The 17,450-nt window shown below is 48.2% G+C and overlaps 1 protein-coding gene across 1 annotated transcript; it reads left to right on the top strand.

Annotated features, from left to right (window-relative positions):
* Positions 1-218: 218 nt before the first annotated feature.
* Positions 219-11,229, top strand: SERPING1 (serpin family G member 1). Its single transcript, XM_084894862.1, has 8 exons — positions 219-330; positions 787-864; positions 2,303-2,825; positions 4,582-4,716; positions 6,740-6,940; positions 7,135-7,274; positions 9,704-9,923; positions 10,820-11,229. Exons 2-8 carry the CDS (start codon positions 811-813, stop codon positions 11,071-11,073), a joined length of 1,527 nt encoding a protein of 508 aa, XP_084750988.1. The 5' UTR covers positions 219-330; positions 787-810; the 3' UTR covers positions 11,074-11,229.
* The last annotated feature ends 6,221 nt before the right edge of the window (positions 11,230-17,450 follow it).

Here is a 17,450-nt window from a genome sequence, read left to right as displayed (position 1 = left end):
GACCCACGAAGGTGGAGGGGACAAGCTTCCTCCTGTAAAGCTCAGAGCTGCACCCCCAAACTTCCCCCCTTCCAGCTCCCAAAGGCCTTCTGGCTAAACCCCTGCTCCAAGCCCCCACAGCCCACCCAGGGACCTCTCCCAGTGTGATTTACAGGAAATCACACCAGCGATCAATCCTCCTTAATTTGTAATTGGGCTGTGTCCTGGGCCAGCCAATAGCAAGGCCGACCCCCCCACACACACACATACACACCCCACCCTCTCTGACCCCGTGGGACTCTCCACTCAGTCTGCACTAAAGCTGCCCGGTGACCAGGAGTTGGGGAGCAGGTTTGGTTCTTGGGAGGGGTGGGGTGGAGGTGGGAAGGGGTCTTCTCGTCTCCCTTTTCCCCTCCCCCAGTTTCTGGCCCCCCTTTTATCTCTGCAGTCTCTACAGACCTGGTCCCCCTAGAGCCTTCTGCCTCCCCTTTCTCTTCCCCTCCTGGGCAGCCCCCTCTGGCCCTCCTCTCCTCCCCCAGCCTCTGGCCCCATTGTTTGTCTGAAGCAGGACCCCCAGGATGGAACAGATGGACAGAGACCCGGGCCTGGGGAGAGGCTGGGGGGGGAGGGAAGGGGAGGCTGAGCCAGCTGCTGCCGGGAAAGGGAAGCGGTTTTGGGAAAAACAAAACAGAGGGAGGAGCCTGGAAGAAGAAGGTGGCGGGGAAGGGCCCCGGAATGGAATGGGGGCGGGCCCGGGGGTGGGCCCCACGCCTGGAAGCCGTCCCTGACGCTGGGTTGGCCCCGCAGGTCCAGGCGGACATCGCCTCCCAGATGGCTTCCTGGTTGACCCCTGTGACCCTCCTGCTGCTGCGGCTGCTGGCTGGGGTGAGTGGCCCTTCGTGGGATGGGAATGGAGGGGTGCCTGGGATTAACCCTTCAGGCCCCGGAAAACGCGGAGATCTCCTCCTGGGATCTTACAAGGTGATCCGTGCAGCTCCATTCATAGAGAGGCTGGGAAGAGCTGGAGACTCTGGAGGGACACAGGTTCGAAACCTGACCCGCTAGGCTCCAGCCTGGTGGCCTTGAGCAAGTCACTTCCTGGAGCTCTCCTGCTCCGGTTTATATGGTGGAGAATAAAGGAGGACCAAGCAGGGCAAGGGAATGGACAGCATTTTGCGATGTAAAAGCAAAGGTTGTTGTGGACACGGAGCTGTGGGTTTGCAGCAGAGACACAGGTTCTCCCGAGGCTGGGCCTGTGAAAGCCAAGTGGCAGCAGACTCACCTGGATGGGTGTGATTCCGTGAGAGGCACCCGTGGTCTGGGAGGTCAGGGGAAAGCAAGGTGGGTGCTTGCCCTGGACTGTGTGTTCCTGGGTGCGGGAGGAGGCACCCACGGTGTCCTTTGAGATTCAACAGGTGACGTAGTGACACGCAGGGGCCCGGAATCAGACTGCGGCTTGGCTCCTAGTTTTTCCTCCAGCTTCTGCAAGACCCTGGACGGGTTACTTAGTATGACTCAGCATCATTTTCTTTTGGCAGTGAAATGGGGATCATAAGTACATGGCTTCTCAACCCAGAGCAAACAGCATTTGGGGCTGGATAATTCCTGGGTATGAAGGGCTGTCCTGTGCACTCTAGGATGTTCTGCTGTAAGCCTGGCCTCACTCACTAGATTCCAGTAGCATCTCCCCCCTCCCCCCAACCTCTTCCCTCCCATATGACAACCAAAGGTGCCTCCAGACATTGCCCCAGTTCCTCGGGTCAAAATGGTCTCTGATTGAGAGCCACTGGTATATACTATTTCTCCCCCCTTACCCCCTTTTCCTTCCTTCCTTCCTTCCTTCCTTCCTTCCTTCCTTCCTTCCTTCCTTTTGGAATGCCGATTGTTTTCAATACCCACTAATGGGTTGCAATCCACAATTTAAAAGGCCACAAGCTCAAATGTCTATACTGGGCAGGTAGGTGAGCCAAGGCTGGCAGATATATTTATTTCAAGAACACAGAGAAGTGGCTGCTGACACTCAGCTCCAAAGTTTGGGAAACCACTTCCTATATGGTAGTACGTGGTCAGCGGTGACAGAGTCCCTGGCTGCTCTGCATCTTCTCAGAGAAATCCCTCCTACCCACACCCCACCCACCGCTGCCTTGCCCCCTATCCTGGAGGAATCCATGGTCATGGCTCCAGGGCAGGCCCCTCACCCACCAGGCCTTTCAGAAATTATCTTGGTACAGAATATTGTCTACATCCCCACCCTCTCTTCCCACTTTCAGTGTTTGAGGGAACTTTGCCTCATAGAAAAATGAGACTGTTTCTTGAACCACAGGAGAATGCCTTCTCACATCCGAATGGTACCAGCTTCAGCCTCACGGATTTAACGAACCAGATATGGGAAATCAAAGAAGACATCTCCAAGGAAGACATCCCCGAGATCCAGTCCACTCAGCCCAGAGTGGGCTCTTCCACGAACCAGACATGGGAAATCAACGAAAACATCTCCGAGAAAGAGATCCCTGAGATTCAATCCACTCAGTCCACTGTGGGCTCTTCCACCAACTCAACTATCCTAAGAGCCAATGGCACTTTGCCCCCCACCTCCCAGCCCTACTTCCAGTCAACCACTCAACCTGCCGACCCAACTACCAGGCCCACTACTGAGCCCCCCTGCCCCGAGCCCGAGATCCACTGCCCTGACTTGGAGAATTCTTCAGCGGAGACCATACTGGGGGAGGCTTTGCTGGATTTCTCCGTGAAACTCTACCACGCCTTCTCATTAGTGAAGATGGAGGAGACCAATATGATCTTCTCACCTTTCAGTGTCGCCAGCCTGCTCACTCAGATCCTGCTTGGTAAGAACCTGACTGAGTTCTCTCTGGTTATATGTCGAACTCTCCCATGAGGGTCCCCCAATGCAGACACCTACGAAGCTACGCCTTAGTGAGGAAGCTATAAAAATGGGTTGCAATGGAGTGTGTGTAAATGTTTTTATTCTTGAACTTTCATGTAACAGTGATTTAATAGGCACTATTGCTTATAAAAACCCTATGGACGATACAAGAACATATAAAACAAGGTCCCAGCCATTAACTATGGTTCAAGTTCAGACAATAACTGAGATGAAACCGTAAGAGATAGAAGTAGAGTAGAATCGTGACAATGGGGGGATGCCACTGGCATCTAGTGGGGAGAGGTTTGGAGTGTTAGGATTCTGGGATTCCTAACTGTGTGACCTTGGGCAGATGACCGAACATCTCCGAGCCTGAGTCCTCATGTGTAAATGGAGATAGTTGTATTTACCTCCTGAAATTAAGTAGATAGCCCAGCACCTGGCTTGATGAGAGATCAAAAAATGCTAATCCCCCTACCTACCTGAAGGATTACTGTCAAGTGCCACAGGTTAATTACCTTAGGAGGGACACAAACAAATTGCTATAAGCAGTGAGGACAGAACTGTCACTCCAAGGGGGAAATTCCAGGAAGGCTTCGAGAGACAGAGGGAGCATATATAAGAACCTTTCCTCTGGAATCCCAGAATCCTAACACCCCTAACCTCTACCCGCTAGATGCCAGTAGCTTCCCTCCAGTTAAGACACCAGAGTATCGCCGAAACCGGTTTGGCTCAATGGATAGAGCGTCGGCCTGGGGACTGAAGGGTCCCGGGTTCAATTCTGGTCAAGGGCATGTACCTTGGTTGCAGGCATATCCCCAGTAGGGGGTGTGCAAGAGGCAGCTGATAGATGACTCTCTCTCATCGATGTTTCTAACTCTATCTCTCTCCCTTCCTCTCTGTACAAAATCAATAAAATATATATTAAAAAAAAAAAAAAAGACACCAGAGTATCTTCAGACACTGCCAAATGCCCCTTGGAAGGCGCATTTCAGTTGATTGGTTTTGGTTAATTTCTTTTTTCTTTGTTTAGTTGATTTTAGAGAAGGAGGAAGGGAGAGAGAGAGAGAGAGAAGCATTGATTGGTTGCCTCCCATGCACACCCAACCTGGGGTCAAACCCACTAACCTTGGCATACCTGGATGATGCTCTAAGCATCGGAGCTACCCAGTCAGGGCTGATGCTGATGTCTCCTCATAGTCATCTAGTATCCCTGCCTATATGGTGAACCCTTGTAAACCTAAACCAACTAAATACTACCCGTGTTTCCCCGAAAATAAGACATCCTCTGAAAATAAGACCTAGTGCATGGAAAGATAAGACATCCCCTGAAAATAAGACCTAGTGCAACTTTGGGAGAAAAAATTAATATAAGACACTGTCTTATTTTCGGGGAAACAGGGTAGTTCATGTATTGTAGTACAGGCACCACCAGGCTTTGAATGATGAGTGGGATAAAAATTAGGTAGAAAATAGGGGAGGAGAGTATTTGCAGCCCGGGAAAAGCCTAACCATGATTATTCATAATCCCCCCCACCCCTCTCTGTTATATGAACTATCTCCTGAAGCAATGCTTCTGGCTCTGATGATAGGTGATCCCCTTCTAGCAGTCAATGACCTCCCCCCACCCCCATTCCAGTTGGTCCCTCTAAAGTGGTCCTGCTAGTAGCTCCCCCACACCTCCTGCAGTTGGCCCTCATCTTTGCCTTTTGTCGTAGGAGCCGGAAACAACACCAAGAAAAACCTGGAGACTGTCCTCTCGTACCCTGAGAACTTTCCCTGTGTCCACCAGGCCCTGAAGGCCTTCACATCCAAAGGCTTCACCTCGGTCTCTCAGATCTTCCACAGCCCAGGTGAGTGCCCAGCGGGGGGCAGCTGCTGGGCAGGGTCCTGAGGGGATGCTGAGGGGGACTCAGCACTGGGGTAAAGGACAGTGGGAATGTGAGAGATAGAACATCCAGGATGGCCTGCAGAGCAGGTAAGGGTTTCAGCAGACAGATAGTCCCCATGGTGAGATCTTGGGTAAGTCATTTGCACTCATCAACTCCATTTAGAATAAGAGTTCATGAATAGATAGGACTAGAGAGCTATAGACATAAAATAGGCAGAGAATGTTTGCTAATCTGGGTTAGGGAAATCCTGGGCCCTCTAGTCTGCACTTTATTTATATTATATGAATTTGTTGTCGTTTACATGTGTTAGATGAATAAGTAGGTAATAAGAGCAATAAACTTCCAGCATGATCAAATGCTTCCGCCCCCCCCACCCCCCAAGGTTGGTCCACCGAGCCCTAGGGTCCTGCAGAGCTCCTTCAGAAGTCACAGTGGATGTGGGGACCAGGAGGCAGAGTGGGGGTGCTTCCTGTGAGAGGGACATAGAGCCAACTGGAGCTCTCAGCTCCTGCCCAGTCTCAACCACAGCCCTTTTATATTGTGGGCTTCAGACATGACATTATTTGAAAACACAGCTCTGCTGCTTGAGAAGGGTTGAAAATTATAGATGTATTATAGTCTCACCCTCTCTTTACTTTTTTTTTTTTTTTTTTTTTTTTATAGAGAGAAGAGGGTTTAGAGGGAGAGAGAGAAAAACACTAATGTGAGAATCAACAATGGGCTGCCTCCTGCATATCCCCTACCAGGGATTGAGCCCACAACCTGGGCAGTCCCAGTGCCCTGACTGGGAATCGAACCAGCAACCTTTCGGTGCACGGGGATGACACCCAACCAACTGAGCCACATAGGCCAGGGTGACACTCTGGCTTTTTTTTTTTTTTTTTTTAACTGATGAAAATAATACTTATTCATTGTAAAAATTGAGAAAATGCAGATAAACAAAGTGGGGGCCGGGAAACCACCCTCTTTTTTAGAGATGGGGAAATATGACATTAAAGTAACATTGTATTTACTTATTTACTATAAATCAATTTGATCCTCTGTTTTGCTGGGTTGGTGGTAAATACAGCTGCCTTCAATGTCAGTTATTTAGTCCAGGAGAATTTCCTCTTTTAGACACTGTTTTTCTTTAGTGGGTCTGGGCTTGGGAGCGCCCACGCCAGGAATTCTAATCACAAACTTTTGCTGAGGCTGGGAAGCAGACTCTATTACCTCTTGAATTAAGAAAAGAAGGGAGGGCCGAAACCAGTTTGGCTCAGTGGATAGAGCATCAGCCTGTGGACTGAAAGGTCCCAGGTTGGATTCCGGTCAAGGGCATGTACCAGTAGGGGGTGTGCAGGAGGCAGCTAATTGATGATTCTCTGTGATCGATGTTTCTGACTCTCTATCCTTCTTTCTTCCTCTCTGTGAAAAATCAATAAAATATATTTTTTTAAAAAAAGAAAGAAAGAAAGAAAGAAAGAAGAGAAGAAAGGAAGGAAAGGGAAGGGAAAGAAGGGAAAGGAAAGGGAAAGGGAAAGGAAAGGGAAAAGGGAAAGGGAAAAGGAAAGGGAAAGGGAAAGGAAAGGGAAAGGGAAAGGGAAAGGAAAGGGAAAGGGAAAGGGAAAGGAAAGGGAAAGGGAAAGGGAAAGGGAAAGGGAAAGGGAAAGGGAAAGGAAAAGGGAAAGGGAAAGGGAAAGAGGGAGGAAAATACAGGCAAATGGAAGTTTCCAAGTACCTTGCCAGCCATGGTCAGTGGAAGCAGAGGCAGGTGGGGCCTGGGATGAGTTCTGCTCCAAGTTCGGGGTTGCCTTCTTTGGGCCTCATTGTCACATCTGTACGAGGAGTGGCCTGGACCCCTGCTCCAACATACTGTGTTCACTGGAGTGAGCACAGAGATCGACGGAAACACACCCCCTCTCAAAACCTGCTCTCGGAAGCAGGGAGAGTGTTCTGGGACTCATGCCTCCTTCTCTTGACCTGCATCCCCCCCACCCCCCACCAGACCTGGCCATAAGGGACGCCTTTGTGAACGCCTCTCAGCACCTGTACGGCACCCCCAGAGCCCTGGGAAATGACAGTGATGCCAACTTGGAGCTCATCAACACCTGGGTGGCAGAGAACACCAACCACAAGATCAACTCTCTGCTAGACAGCCTGCCCTCCGACACCCGCCTTGTCCTCCTCAATGCTATCTATCTAAGCGGTAAGGGGGCCCTGGGCCAGGTCATCTTCCCATCCTGAATCCTTCCTCCCCTCCTGGCCTCAAAGCCCACCCGACCCCACATTCCAAGCCTGGATCCCATTGTACCTGTCTTACCCTTTGCTTATCGGGATTTCAGCTCCATATCCTTTCCCCACCTGTATGAGAGTAACTGTCCCCCTCTCTCTTCCCTCTAGCCAAGTGGAAGACAACATTTGATCACAAAGACACCAGGAGGGAGCCCTTTTACTTGAAATCCTCAAAGAAAAAAGTGCCCACGATGATTAGCAAGAAGTACCCGGTTGTCCAATTCACTGACCCTATGTTGAAGGCCAAGGTGAGTCCTTGCCTCTTCTTACTCCTGTTTCAGCGCCTCTTATGTGTCCTGATTTCTTTCCTGCTAGGGCCCCATTTGTTTGGGGTGCACCCTTATTAATTTCTACTTCTTCCCTCTGTATTTCCACCCTGCCTTTTCTCTTTCTTCCTACTCCCGTCTTGGCCGAGGCAGGCATGGTATATTTTAGGCTGGAAAGCAGGATTCTAAAGTTTCTTCGTTCGTCTCTACTCCATCAAATGGCAAAAACGTGAGTCGTGGTTCCGTCCTGTGCATCGGATGTATGCATGCAGGTGCAGCATGCATATATGTGTGCACATGTGTAGGGATAGCTGTATGTATATATACATGTGGTATTGTGTGCACATGTGTTTAGTGGCTTAAGTTCCTTAGCAGGAATTGAACAGTATCATTTCGGTGGACAGGGAGTGGGAGACAGGAAATACGGAGCCCAGAGGATTTTAATTAATAAAATGCCTCAAGCCCAGTGATCAGATGTTTCTGCCTTGTTAGGACATCAAGACACAGACCTATTAGATAGAAAACAGGGGGAGACACCCAGTGATTCAGTTCCAGGCGAGAAGTAAAGGATGTATCCTGGAACACGCCGGGCTTGTTTCCACCCACCTTGGGAACTGGCCTTAGCTTTCCCTCTGCCTCGACCCTCTTCACTCAGATTTTCACATCACTGTGCCTTCTGCTCATTCAGGTGTCAGCTCAAAGATTTTTCCTTAATCCAGTCACTGCTAACAGATTAAACTTCTGTAAGCCATTTGTTCCATTTATAAACATGGTTACAAATACAGATAATTAATATTCCCATAAGCACTTCGAGCTTATGGGTATACTTTATAAATAAATATACTTCTTTTTTTTTTAAGTATACCATATACCCGACAGGGCAGAATTACAGCCCTGCTTGGCCACATCTTCCAAACACCTGTGACCTGAAAACTAAATTTAAAGAGTAAATCAATTTTAACCCCAACATCTCAACATTGTTCTCAAACTTAACGAAATGATCCTTTATCTTTTTAAAAAATACATATATTTTTATTTATTTCATAGAGGAAGGGAGAGGAAGAGAGAGAGAAACATCAATGATGAGAGAGAACCATGGATCAGCTGCCTCCTGCATGGCCCCCTACGGGGGATGGGGCCCAAAACCCGGACATATGCCCTGACCAGGAATTGAACCATGACCTCCTGCTCAACCGCTGAGCCATGCTGGCTGGGCCCTATACTTTTTTGCTTAGAAGTATAAAACTAGTGTGTCTGATTTTCTTAAGATTATCCTGAATTTACCATCTGGTGTGAATATTATGAAGTTGGTTTACTTTGTCCTTTCCATACTTAATTCTGAATCTTCCTGGGACTTAAAGAGTATTCATCCAACTAAGGGGATTACAGTTACCAGCTCAGGAATGTTCAGGTTACTGGCTTGGAAATTCAAAGCCATAACATGGGACTTTTTAGTCAGAGACTCGAGATCCATCCACAGGGTGCATACTGCCCCAGTGATCCCACCCTAGTTGAAGCCTCCATCAACAGGGACCCCATGTCCGTGCTCCTCAGTCAATAGCAATTTATATCCTGCTTCTTCTGGGCCATGTTTTCACATTCTAACAATTGACTGGTTTCTGTTCATTTCTTCATTGCTCAACTGAATTCCGCAGTCTCGATTCTTCTCATCCATCCTTCAACCTCAACCACATGCCCTTTTAATGATATTCTCTTACATCCTATTTGTCTAAGGTGCCACCCTTGGCCCTGTTGACCTTTTGGGTTGGATAATCCTTCGTTATGCGGTGCTATCCTGGCACTGTAGTATTTAGCATCATCCCTGGCTTCTACCCCTCCTCTAGCAATGACAATCAAAATGTCTCCAGATATTGCCAAATGTCCACTCGGGGCAAATTCACACTGAATTGAGAACCACTATATTAGACCCACAGAGTCCTGCACTTTTCTTATATTTTTGTCTGGCCATCAGTGAAAATCCCTCTAATGGCAAACTGGAAAGGTCAGCTAGGACCCGCTTGTACAAAACCTTGAATGTCACACGAAGAGATTTATACTTACTCTCATAGATACTGCAGAACCATCAAGTCTTTCAAAGGACTGACCCGGTAACTCTGGTGTTACCCTATACACACTTGAGAGGAAGGGAACAGGGTTCAGAGAGATCAAATCACTTGCCTGTATTACATTGCTCATCAGTGGTAGAGTCATCTTCAGCTTGGGTGATCAGAAATTTGTGTCTCTCACCAGCACTGTTCACTTAGCTGGCATCCCCATTTCATGGCAAAACCTGGAAGCTCAAGTCTGGCTGCTGTTTGCTGAAATGGTACAGATTGGAACAGCAGACTGAAGACCAGCCTTGGAACCCAGAGGGCGGGAAGACTGATAAGGTGCATCTTTTTTCTCTCCAGGTGGGGAAACTACAGCTCTCCCACAACCTGAGCATGGTGATCATGGTACCCCAGAACTTGAAATACAGTCTCCGAGACATAGAGCAGGCTCTCAGCTCCCCTGTCTTAAAGGCCGTCATGAAGAAGCTGGAGATGACCAACGCCCAACCCACCTTCGTGACGCTGCCCCGATTCAAACTCAATAGCAACCAGGACATGTTGCTAATCATGGAGACAATGGGTGAGCCCTGGCAGCTCAGAGTTGCTCCCAGATCATCAGAGGAGAAAAGCGTGGCAGGACGGAGGGAGCCCCTAAAAGGCACTTAGCACTCTCTAGGATACTTTGTACATCTATAATCTCAGGTTGTTCCTCAATCCTGAAAGTTAGAGGGATTTGCTATTATCTCATTAGATCATGAGGAAATGACTCAAAAAATTTACATAACTTAGCCAAGATCCCTTGAGCTAGGTAGAAGTGAGCCAGAACACCAATCCAGGTCTTCAGCTCCCTTGACTGTTTCCACTGTGGTCCATTGTGACACTGTGACAGGTGACGTAGGTGGGTCAGGGATGCTCTTCCCCCACAGCCGTGTCGTAACACTCAACCATCCCACAGATTGTGCAAGAAGCACTCAGGATAAGAGGGTAACTGGAGGCTTCTGAGTTTTTGGAAGAGGCTCCATTTCCTAACCTTTGACCTCACTTCCTGACCTTTGACCTCACTCCCAGCTATATCGCTTCATATTCTGTTAAAGAACTTGACCTCCTAATTAGATAATCTTGTTTCCTGGTATATGACCTCTTTTGATAACATATGACCTCTTTCTATATAGTTCCTCACTTCCAAGGTCCTTGTTGACAGAGAAGCAATGATTTCATTTTGGGGGGTTTGTGAGGGAAGGGGCAAGGCCTCTCACCACTTGAGAGAAAATGGTAGTTGGTGTGAAGATGGGCCTTCAGGCAGAGGACCCCAGGAACTGGACCAGAAGGTATGCTATATATTTTGATAAGCAATGAGGAGGAAGAAGAGAGTATTGGGATTTGGGACCAACCCAGAAAATTCCGGACAAATGTCTCTGACAGCTGAGGGTTTCATGCTGGTCTCTGACTCATTATTTTCCTCTGGTTATGCCCTAGAATTCTTTGACTTTGCTTATGATCTCAACCTGTGCGGGCTGACAGAGGACAAGAATCTCCAGGTTTCTGCGATGAAGCACCAGGCGGCGCTGGAGCTGACGGAGAGCGGGGTGGAGGCGGTCGCGGCCTCCTCAATCTCGTTGGCCCGGGCTCTGATGATGTTTGAGGTCCAGCAGCCCTTCCTCTTCCTGCTCTGGGACCAGCAGCACAAGCTCCCTATCTTCATGGGGCGGGTGTATGACCCCACAGCCTGAGACCTGTAGGGGCCAGGCTAGGGCAATCCCTACCCCTCAAGCCTCTGCTTGCCCAGTTGCAGCTCTCCCTGCTGCTGCCCGCCTGAAAACCACGTTTTGCAGCTTTCTCTGGTTCAAGGTCACTAGACTCTACAAATAAAACCTGGCAGATCCTGACTTCCTCTCTCACTTGCCTTTCAAGGGTAATCGTGCCCTTGTGTCAGCTAGCTACTGCCAGGTAACAAGTCATTCCCAAAGACTGGCTTGAAACAACAACTACTTATTATTTCAACCCAAGCCTCGGGTTGGCTGAGTGGTCTTACTGATCCTGCTGGGACTGGGTTGATCTTCCCAAGTCCGATGGGCTCTATGGCACAGTTGTAATAGTTGGCAAGAAAGGAGTCAGAAACAGGCTGTCTTTTTCACACCTCTGCGTCTCTGCTGGCCTCAAGTTTACCACTGTGCCATCAGCCAAAGCAAGCGAGTCACATAGCCAGACCTGAAGTTCTAGTGGACGGGCACTAGAGTTAGAGGGCAAAGTCATTAACCGGAGGCTATTCGTGCAATCCATGTATACCCGTCTCCATCTCGTATATTTGCCTTGATGACGGTAGTAACAGTAATGAACAGTGTTGGGAGCTTACACAGGTGGTCTGCTGAGAGCTTTACAGATGTTCATCCTCCACAGCTTGATATGTAAGCTCTCAACTTGGAGGGGCTCAGTCTTGCTCAAAGTTGTGCCGTTAGGAAAGGCTGACCTGAGGTTCCAAAGCATGTCTCTGTGACTCAAGTCTAGGCTCAGAGCCGCTATCTCTGCCTCTGCCCTTCTAGCTTAATATCCTGCCTTTGCTTTTTTTTTTTTTTTCTTTTAACTCTCACCTGAGGATATTTTTCTATTGATTTTTAGAGAGAGTGGAAAAGAGGGGGAAGGACAGAGAGAAAGATCGATGTGAGAGAAGCATACGGATTGGTTGCCTCCTGAAGGAGCCCCAACCAGGGTCAGGGAGGAACCTGCAATGGAGGTACCCACCGTTGATCAGAATCAAACCCGGGACCCTTCGGTCCGCAGGTCAGTGCTCTGTCCACTGAGCCAAACTGACTAAGGCCTTTCTTAATATTTTCTTTATTTGTTCAACAGATATAGTGCCCTTATATGTCCTCTGTGCTAAGCACAGAGGGCATAAGGATGACTTAAGCCGGTGCCTGCCTTCAACACCTACAGCTCGATGAGGGAGACCAATGGGAAGGCAGATTTTCACAACTTTAGAGATAAAAAGATGTTCTTTTTATCTCTAAAGATGTCTTAGTGTGTTTTTCTTGTTTCTAGCGTATCCTCACGGATCCACTGGTGCTCTGGTTCTCAGCCCTTCTATCTCCCTCCTTCCCTCTCCCTCCTAATCCCATTGCTTTGTCCCCTGTCTATGTTTCTTCCTCCCCCCCCCAATTTCCCCTCTCCTTGAGGGTTGTCAACCCAACGTTCTGACTGCAATTCTGGGTTTAGCCCTTCCCAATGCAGGTCCCGTCATCCTTGGCCCCTGCCCCTTGCTTCTCTCCCCAGCTGTCACACACTCAGACAGTCAGGTTCACAACCAAAAGCAGCCCAAGGGGTACATGTACTCCCCACAACGACAATAGGGACTCAGCTGTCAGTCCACAGCCATTTCTCATTCCTGTCCTGCCAGTATAGGGTCTCAACATGGACCAAGCTAGTCCTGCCCAAAATATTGCGATAGGGTGAGTTTTTCTTCTTTTTGGTTAATTCTCATCTGAGGATATTTTTTCCACTGGTTTTTAGAGAGAGTGGAAGGGAGGGGGACAGACAGACAGAAACATCGACGTGAGAGGGACACATCTATTGCTTGACTCCTGCACATGCCCCAACTGGGGCCAGGGATTGACTCTGCAACCAAATCGAATCCGGGAGCCTTCAGTCCTCAGGCTTATGCTCTAGGAAACTGGCTAGGGCATGCATGAGTGTCCTTCCTAAGGCCATCACAGCCACCACGACGTAGGCTCACATCCCTGCTGCCCCCACTCAGGGACTTCTGCCACCTGAGGCATCTGGCTTCCCAATTCCCCTCTCACAGAACCCCCTGGTGATAAGGAGAAATTGAGACATAGGGGCAGTGTGGTAACTGATCTAGCTGGGTACTGCAGCTGGGCTGGCAGCTGGCGGTCTTTGGGGCTGGTCCCCTTCTCAATGGCCTGAGCTGGGTGCCAAGTTCTGGGCTGAAATGCAAGGTGGGAGGTGACCCAAGCTTCCAGTGTGTTCTTTCTAGCTCGTGCATGCTTTGGTTGAGGTCAGGGGTTTCTGCGAGGGGAAACAAGAAGACGGTTTGAGGATTGTTTGTGGGTTAGCCCCTACCCCATCCTCTACGACCATTGGCTTCCCTCTTTAGCACCTGGCTGCCCACGTGGGCAAAACCTCCGGACGCCACGTCAGGTCTGAGGCCTTTCTTACAGCTCAGTCTCCCAGCCGAGGCTCAGAACCAAACAAGAGTCACCCAGATTTGACTTGTTGCTCTGGGGCAGTGGTCGGCAAACTCATTAGTCAACAGAGCCAAATATCAACAGGACGACGATTGAAATTTCTTTTGAGAGCCACATTTTTTAAACTGAAACTCTATAGGTAGGTACATTGTTATTAACTGGTAATTTAGGGTACTCCTAAGCTGGCCTTTGCTAAAAACTCAAGGGGCCAAAGAGCCGCGTGTGGCTTGCGAGCCGCAGTTTGCCGACCACTGCTCTGGGGGCATGGAGAGATCACCACTTCACATAGGGTTTGATTGGCAGAATGGTCTCTGTGTGCCCAACCTTTTTCAGTGCCCGTAAGGTCCATCGCTCGGGCTGCTGGGAAGAAGCCAGTTCTCTGTGTGGGCTACTGGTGAAAGCAGAGGCACCTCCCAAATTCAGGGAAACTGCCCCTTCCTGCAGGAGAGCCGGATGTGATGAGACATGACCGAGCAAAGGCAGGGGGTGGGAAGGGATTCTGATCCAGGGGCACAGCACTTTGCACATGTTTTTACCCTCCTCCCTCCTCTCATGCCAAGATCCAGGTGTTATCTCTGCTTGTGAGATAAGGAAGGGAAAACTCAGAAAGGTTACGTAACTATCCAGAGGTCACACAGCTGGACAGTGATCCCATGGCTGAATTCGAATGCACTCAGCGGCTTATTTGGCCAGGCTTCTTTCCTTTCTGCCCAAACCAGACTGTAAATCAGGCCTGTGTTTTTTTATGCCCTGTGCCCCCACCAAACCTAACAAAGAGCCTTTACACTGGAAAAAAACAATCTATTGAATGAATGAATGAGTGACTAAATGAATCACTACATCCAGATAAAGGGAAAGAAAAGGTTCTTATTTTTCTGGGAAGAGTAGAAAATCTGGAAGAGAAGAGACTTTTCTGTTCTGAGCCTTTTCCTCTTGTAAGAGAGCATGTATCACTTTGGGAGGGGGTGGTGTTTGTTAAAACAATAACGTTCATTGAGTGCATGAGTCACTGAGTCTGTGTGGGCCTGGCAGGTGAGCTGGAGAATTAGCTGAAAGGTATGATGAGGTTTGGCTTTGCTGAGCTTGTATAGCCTCTTTCATTGTCTTTGGCCTTGGCTGAAAGGAATCAGCTGACAGGTCCTGCTCCTTGTGGTCTGCCATCTTCCAGGAGGATAGTCTGGTCTTACTCATACGTGGAGGTTGCAGGGGTCTAAGGAAGTGAGCAGAGGCAGTATAACACCACTTCTGCCTCATTCTATCAGCCAAAGCAAGTCATGAGACCAGCTTAGGTACAAAGAGTAAGGAAAACATCTCTACTTTTTTTTTTTTTTTTTTTTTGAGGGGGGTGGGGATAGAAACATGGATGAGAGAAAGAAACATCAAGGATGGAGCCCACAACTTGGGCATGTGCCCCATCTCGGAATCAAACCAGTGACCTCTCAGTGCACAGGATGACACTCAATCAGCTGAGCCATACCAGCCAGGGCAAAAGTTGAGAAAAGACTGCAAATATTCACTTAAATGAATAATTGTGGTCACTTTTCCAATCCACCACATATTTGTAGAGAAACTATTAACAATTTCCCCCAGTAACTTGCTACTTTTTGCCAATATCATATTAGAAATGATTTATATTATGTGAAATTTCAAGTGTCTTACATATCGTTTTACTCTTTTCTGCTCTCTGTCATATTTAACCCCTGGCTCCTCCATCTGCATGTGTCACTCTTGAGAAAGAGGGCCATACATTCATAGACACACATCCCTAAGACCCTCACCCTCCCGCCCTGCCCTGCAATCCTACTCTGAGACAGACAAAGTTCCAATGATCTGCTTCCCCTCCCCAAGGACACAGTCCTCCACACCTGGGTTTGGTTGAGGGCTTCCTGAGAAAACCATCAAGCATGATTGATGGTCCGTTGTAGTTATTCCTTACTGCCACATGGTGTCGCTGTTGAAACTTTGTCTTGCATAGCCTTTTGGGCATTTATAACTTCCTGTGAGGTACCGGATTCTTAAACAACCACTGTGGAGATTTAAACTTTGATCCAAAGTTTACAGTTCATACTTGTTAGCCATTGTTTTTTGTTTGTTTGTTTGTTTGTTTGTTTGTTTATTTTATTGATTTTTTTACAGAGAGGAAGGGAGAGGGATAGAAGGTTAGAAACATCCATCAGCTGCCTCCTACGCACCTCCTACTGGGTACATGTCCTTGACCAGAATCGAAACTGGGACCCTTCAGTCCGCAGGCCAACACTCTATCCACTGAGGCAAACCGTTTAGGGCCAGCCACTGTTCTTTGAAGATGCATATCTTCAGGTTCTGCCTGGATTCTGGAAGGCTTCTGATCTGAGCCACGAGTTGTGTCAGAACCATCCTGGTCCCTACAGATCTTTAGGGCCGAGGATGATAACCAAATAGTAGCAAAACAGCACGCATTGAGCACTTACTTACCAAGCTGTCGGGTGCTGCCGTGCTGAGAATTTTTCATGGATTACATTTCCTTTAAAGGGAGACGACAAGTGACTTAAGACGTCGAATGATTCAAGACTTGGGTGATTGGACACTATGTTTTCCAGACAAATAAGTGTAAAAGGCGGGGAGAGGAATCCTTAGCCACTGGAGCATCTGTTTGCCTGTGTGTTATTTTTTTACTCACTAAACTCTCTAATGTTTCACAGAGTTGCCTCTCCTAAGTTAACTGCTTGGCGCATCATGGAAGTGGGTTGGGCTGTTTCCTAGCGTCTTATCACATCTAACTTCCATTAGAACACTATTGAATTTGGAAAGTGGATTTTGGCACTCATGCCATCAGTTATTAAACTCTAAGATAACATCATTCTAGATTACAGGAAGTATTTTAAATGATAATACTGGATATTAAAATAACAGCACATTAGTCATTAATGTCACTATCAGAAGCCAGGAGGAGCATCAAGGACAGCTTGGTTCACAGGATCTAACGTTGATGGCAGATACGGTGCAGCTCAACTGGTGCTGTCATGTAGCACGGTCTACAACCCACTCGGCTCACCAACTAGGACGTCATGCAACCCTGGTGTTTTTTGTGTTTTTTTTTTTAATTTAAAGGGATTTGTAGTTTTTCACATTTTGCATCATTCAAGTGTCTATAATATATGGTAGCACCACACCGTTTTTCTCCCCTTTTTGTGAATGGAAAAATGAAGCCTTAGAGAGCAGTGAATCTGCTCCTTCAAGGTCTCAGCTGGTGAAAAGTGGAGTTGGGAGTAGATCCCAGTGCTCAGTAACCTGGATTCCATTTCTCTCAAGGTAATTTTATTTTAGAGGATTTACTGATATTCTTTGTCCTAAGCTTTGGTGGAAATTACTCTCTACAATTTTGAGTCTCTGGAAGAAATGTTGGGGAAATAGGAATTCCCCTTATCCCAGAAAAACACGTATGCAAACCTGGCAGGAGTGGCTCAGTTGGTTGTTAGGCTGAGCGTGTCCGGTGCACCGAAGGGTTGCCGGTTCAATTCCCCGTCAGGGCACATACTTGGGTTGTGGGTTTGCTCCACCATCAGGGAACATATGGAAGGCAACCGACGGATGTTTCTTTCTCACATCCATGTTTCTCTCTCCCTCCTTCCTGCCCTCCCTTTCTCTCTCCAAGCATTCCTCCAATGAGGACCTGCTTTGGCTGCGGCTGCTGAGGGAGTGGCAGCTCCACGGAGACGGCGGAGGCACGGAGGCTTCTGTTTCTTCTTCCCTCAGGACAGGGGCTGCCTGCCGCCTGGATCACTAAGGCAACGAGTCAAGTGACTTCTTGAAACTGAAAGTCACTTCAAGGGACCCAGACAGAAGTCTAGCATTTCCCACTTTCCTCTCATTGCATGTTCTAATCTTTGTCTTGGCTAGCAACTTAGCACAAAGCACACTCAAGTACA

Source organism: Pipistrellus hanaki (assembly GCF_964339955.1).
Source record: "Pipistrellus hanaki genome assembly, chromosome: 9".
Taxonomy (NCBI): domain Eukaryota; kingdom Metazoa; phylum Chordata; class Mammalia; order Chiroptera; family Vespertilionidae; genus Pipistrellus; species Pipistrellus hanaki.
Note: the sequence above shows the minus strand (reverse complement) of the source record. Positions and strands in the feature narration are given on the sequence as shown.

Coding starts and splice junctions, on each gene's coding strand:
- SERPING1 (XM_084894862.1), top strand. CDS start 811: ATGGCTTCCTGGTTGACCCCTGTGACCCTCCTGCTGCTGCGGCTGCTG. Junction 4,717..6,739: donor TCAGATCTTCCACAGCCCAG/GTGAGTGCCCAG, acceptor ACCCCCCACCAG/ACCTGGCCATAAGGGACGCC. Junction 7,275..9,703: donor ACCCTATGTTGAAGGCCAAG/GTGAGTCCTTGC, acceptor TTTTCTCTCCAG/GTGGGGAAACTACAGCTCTC.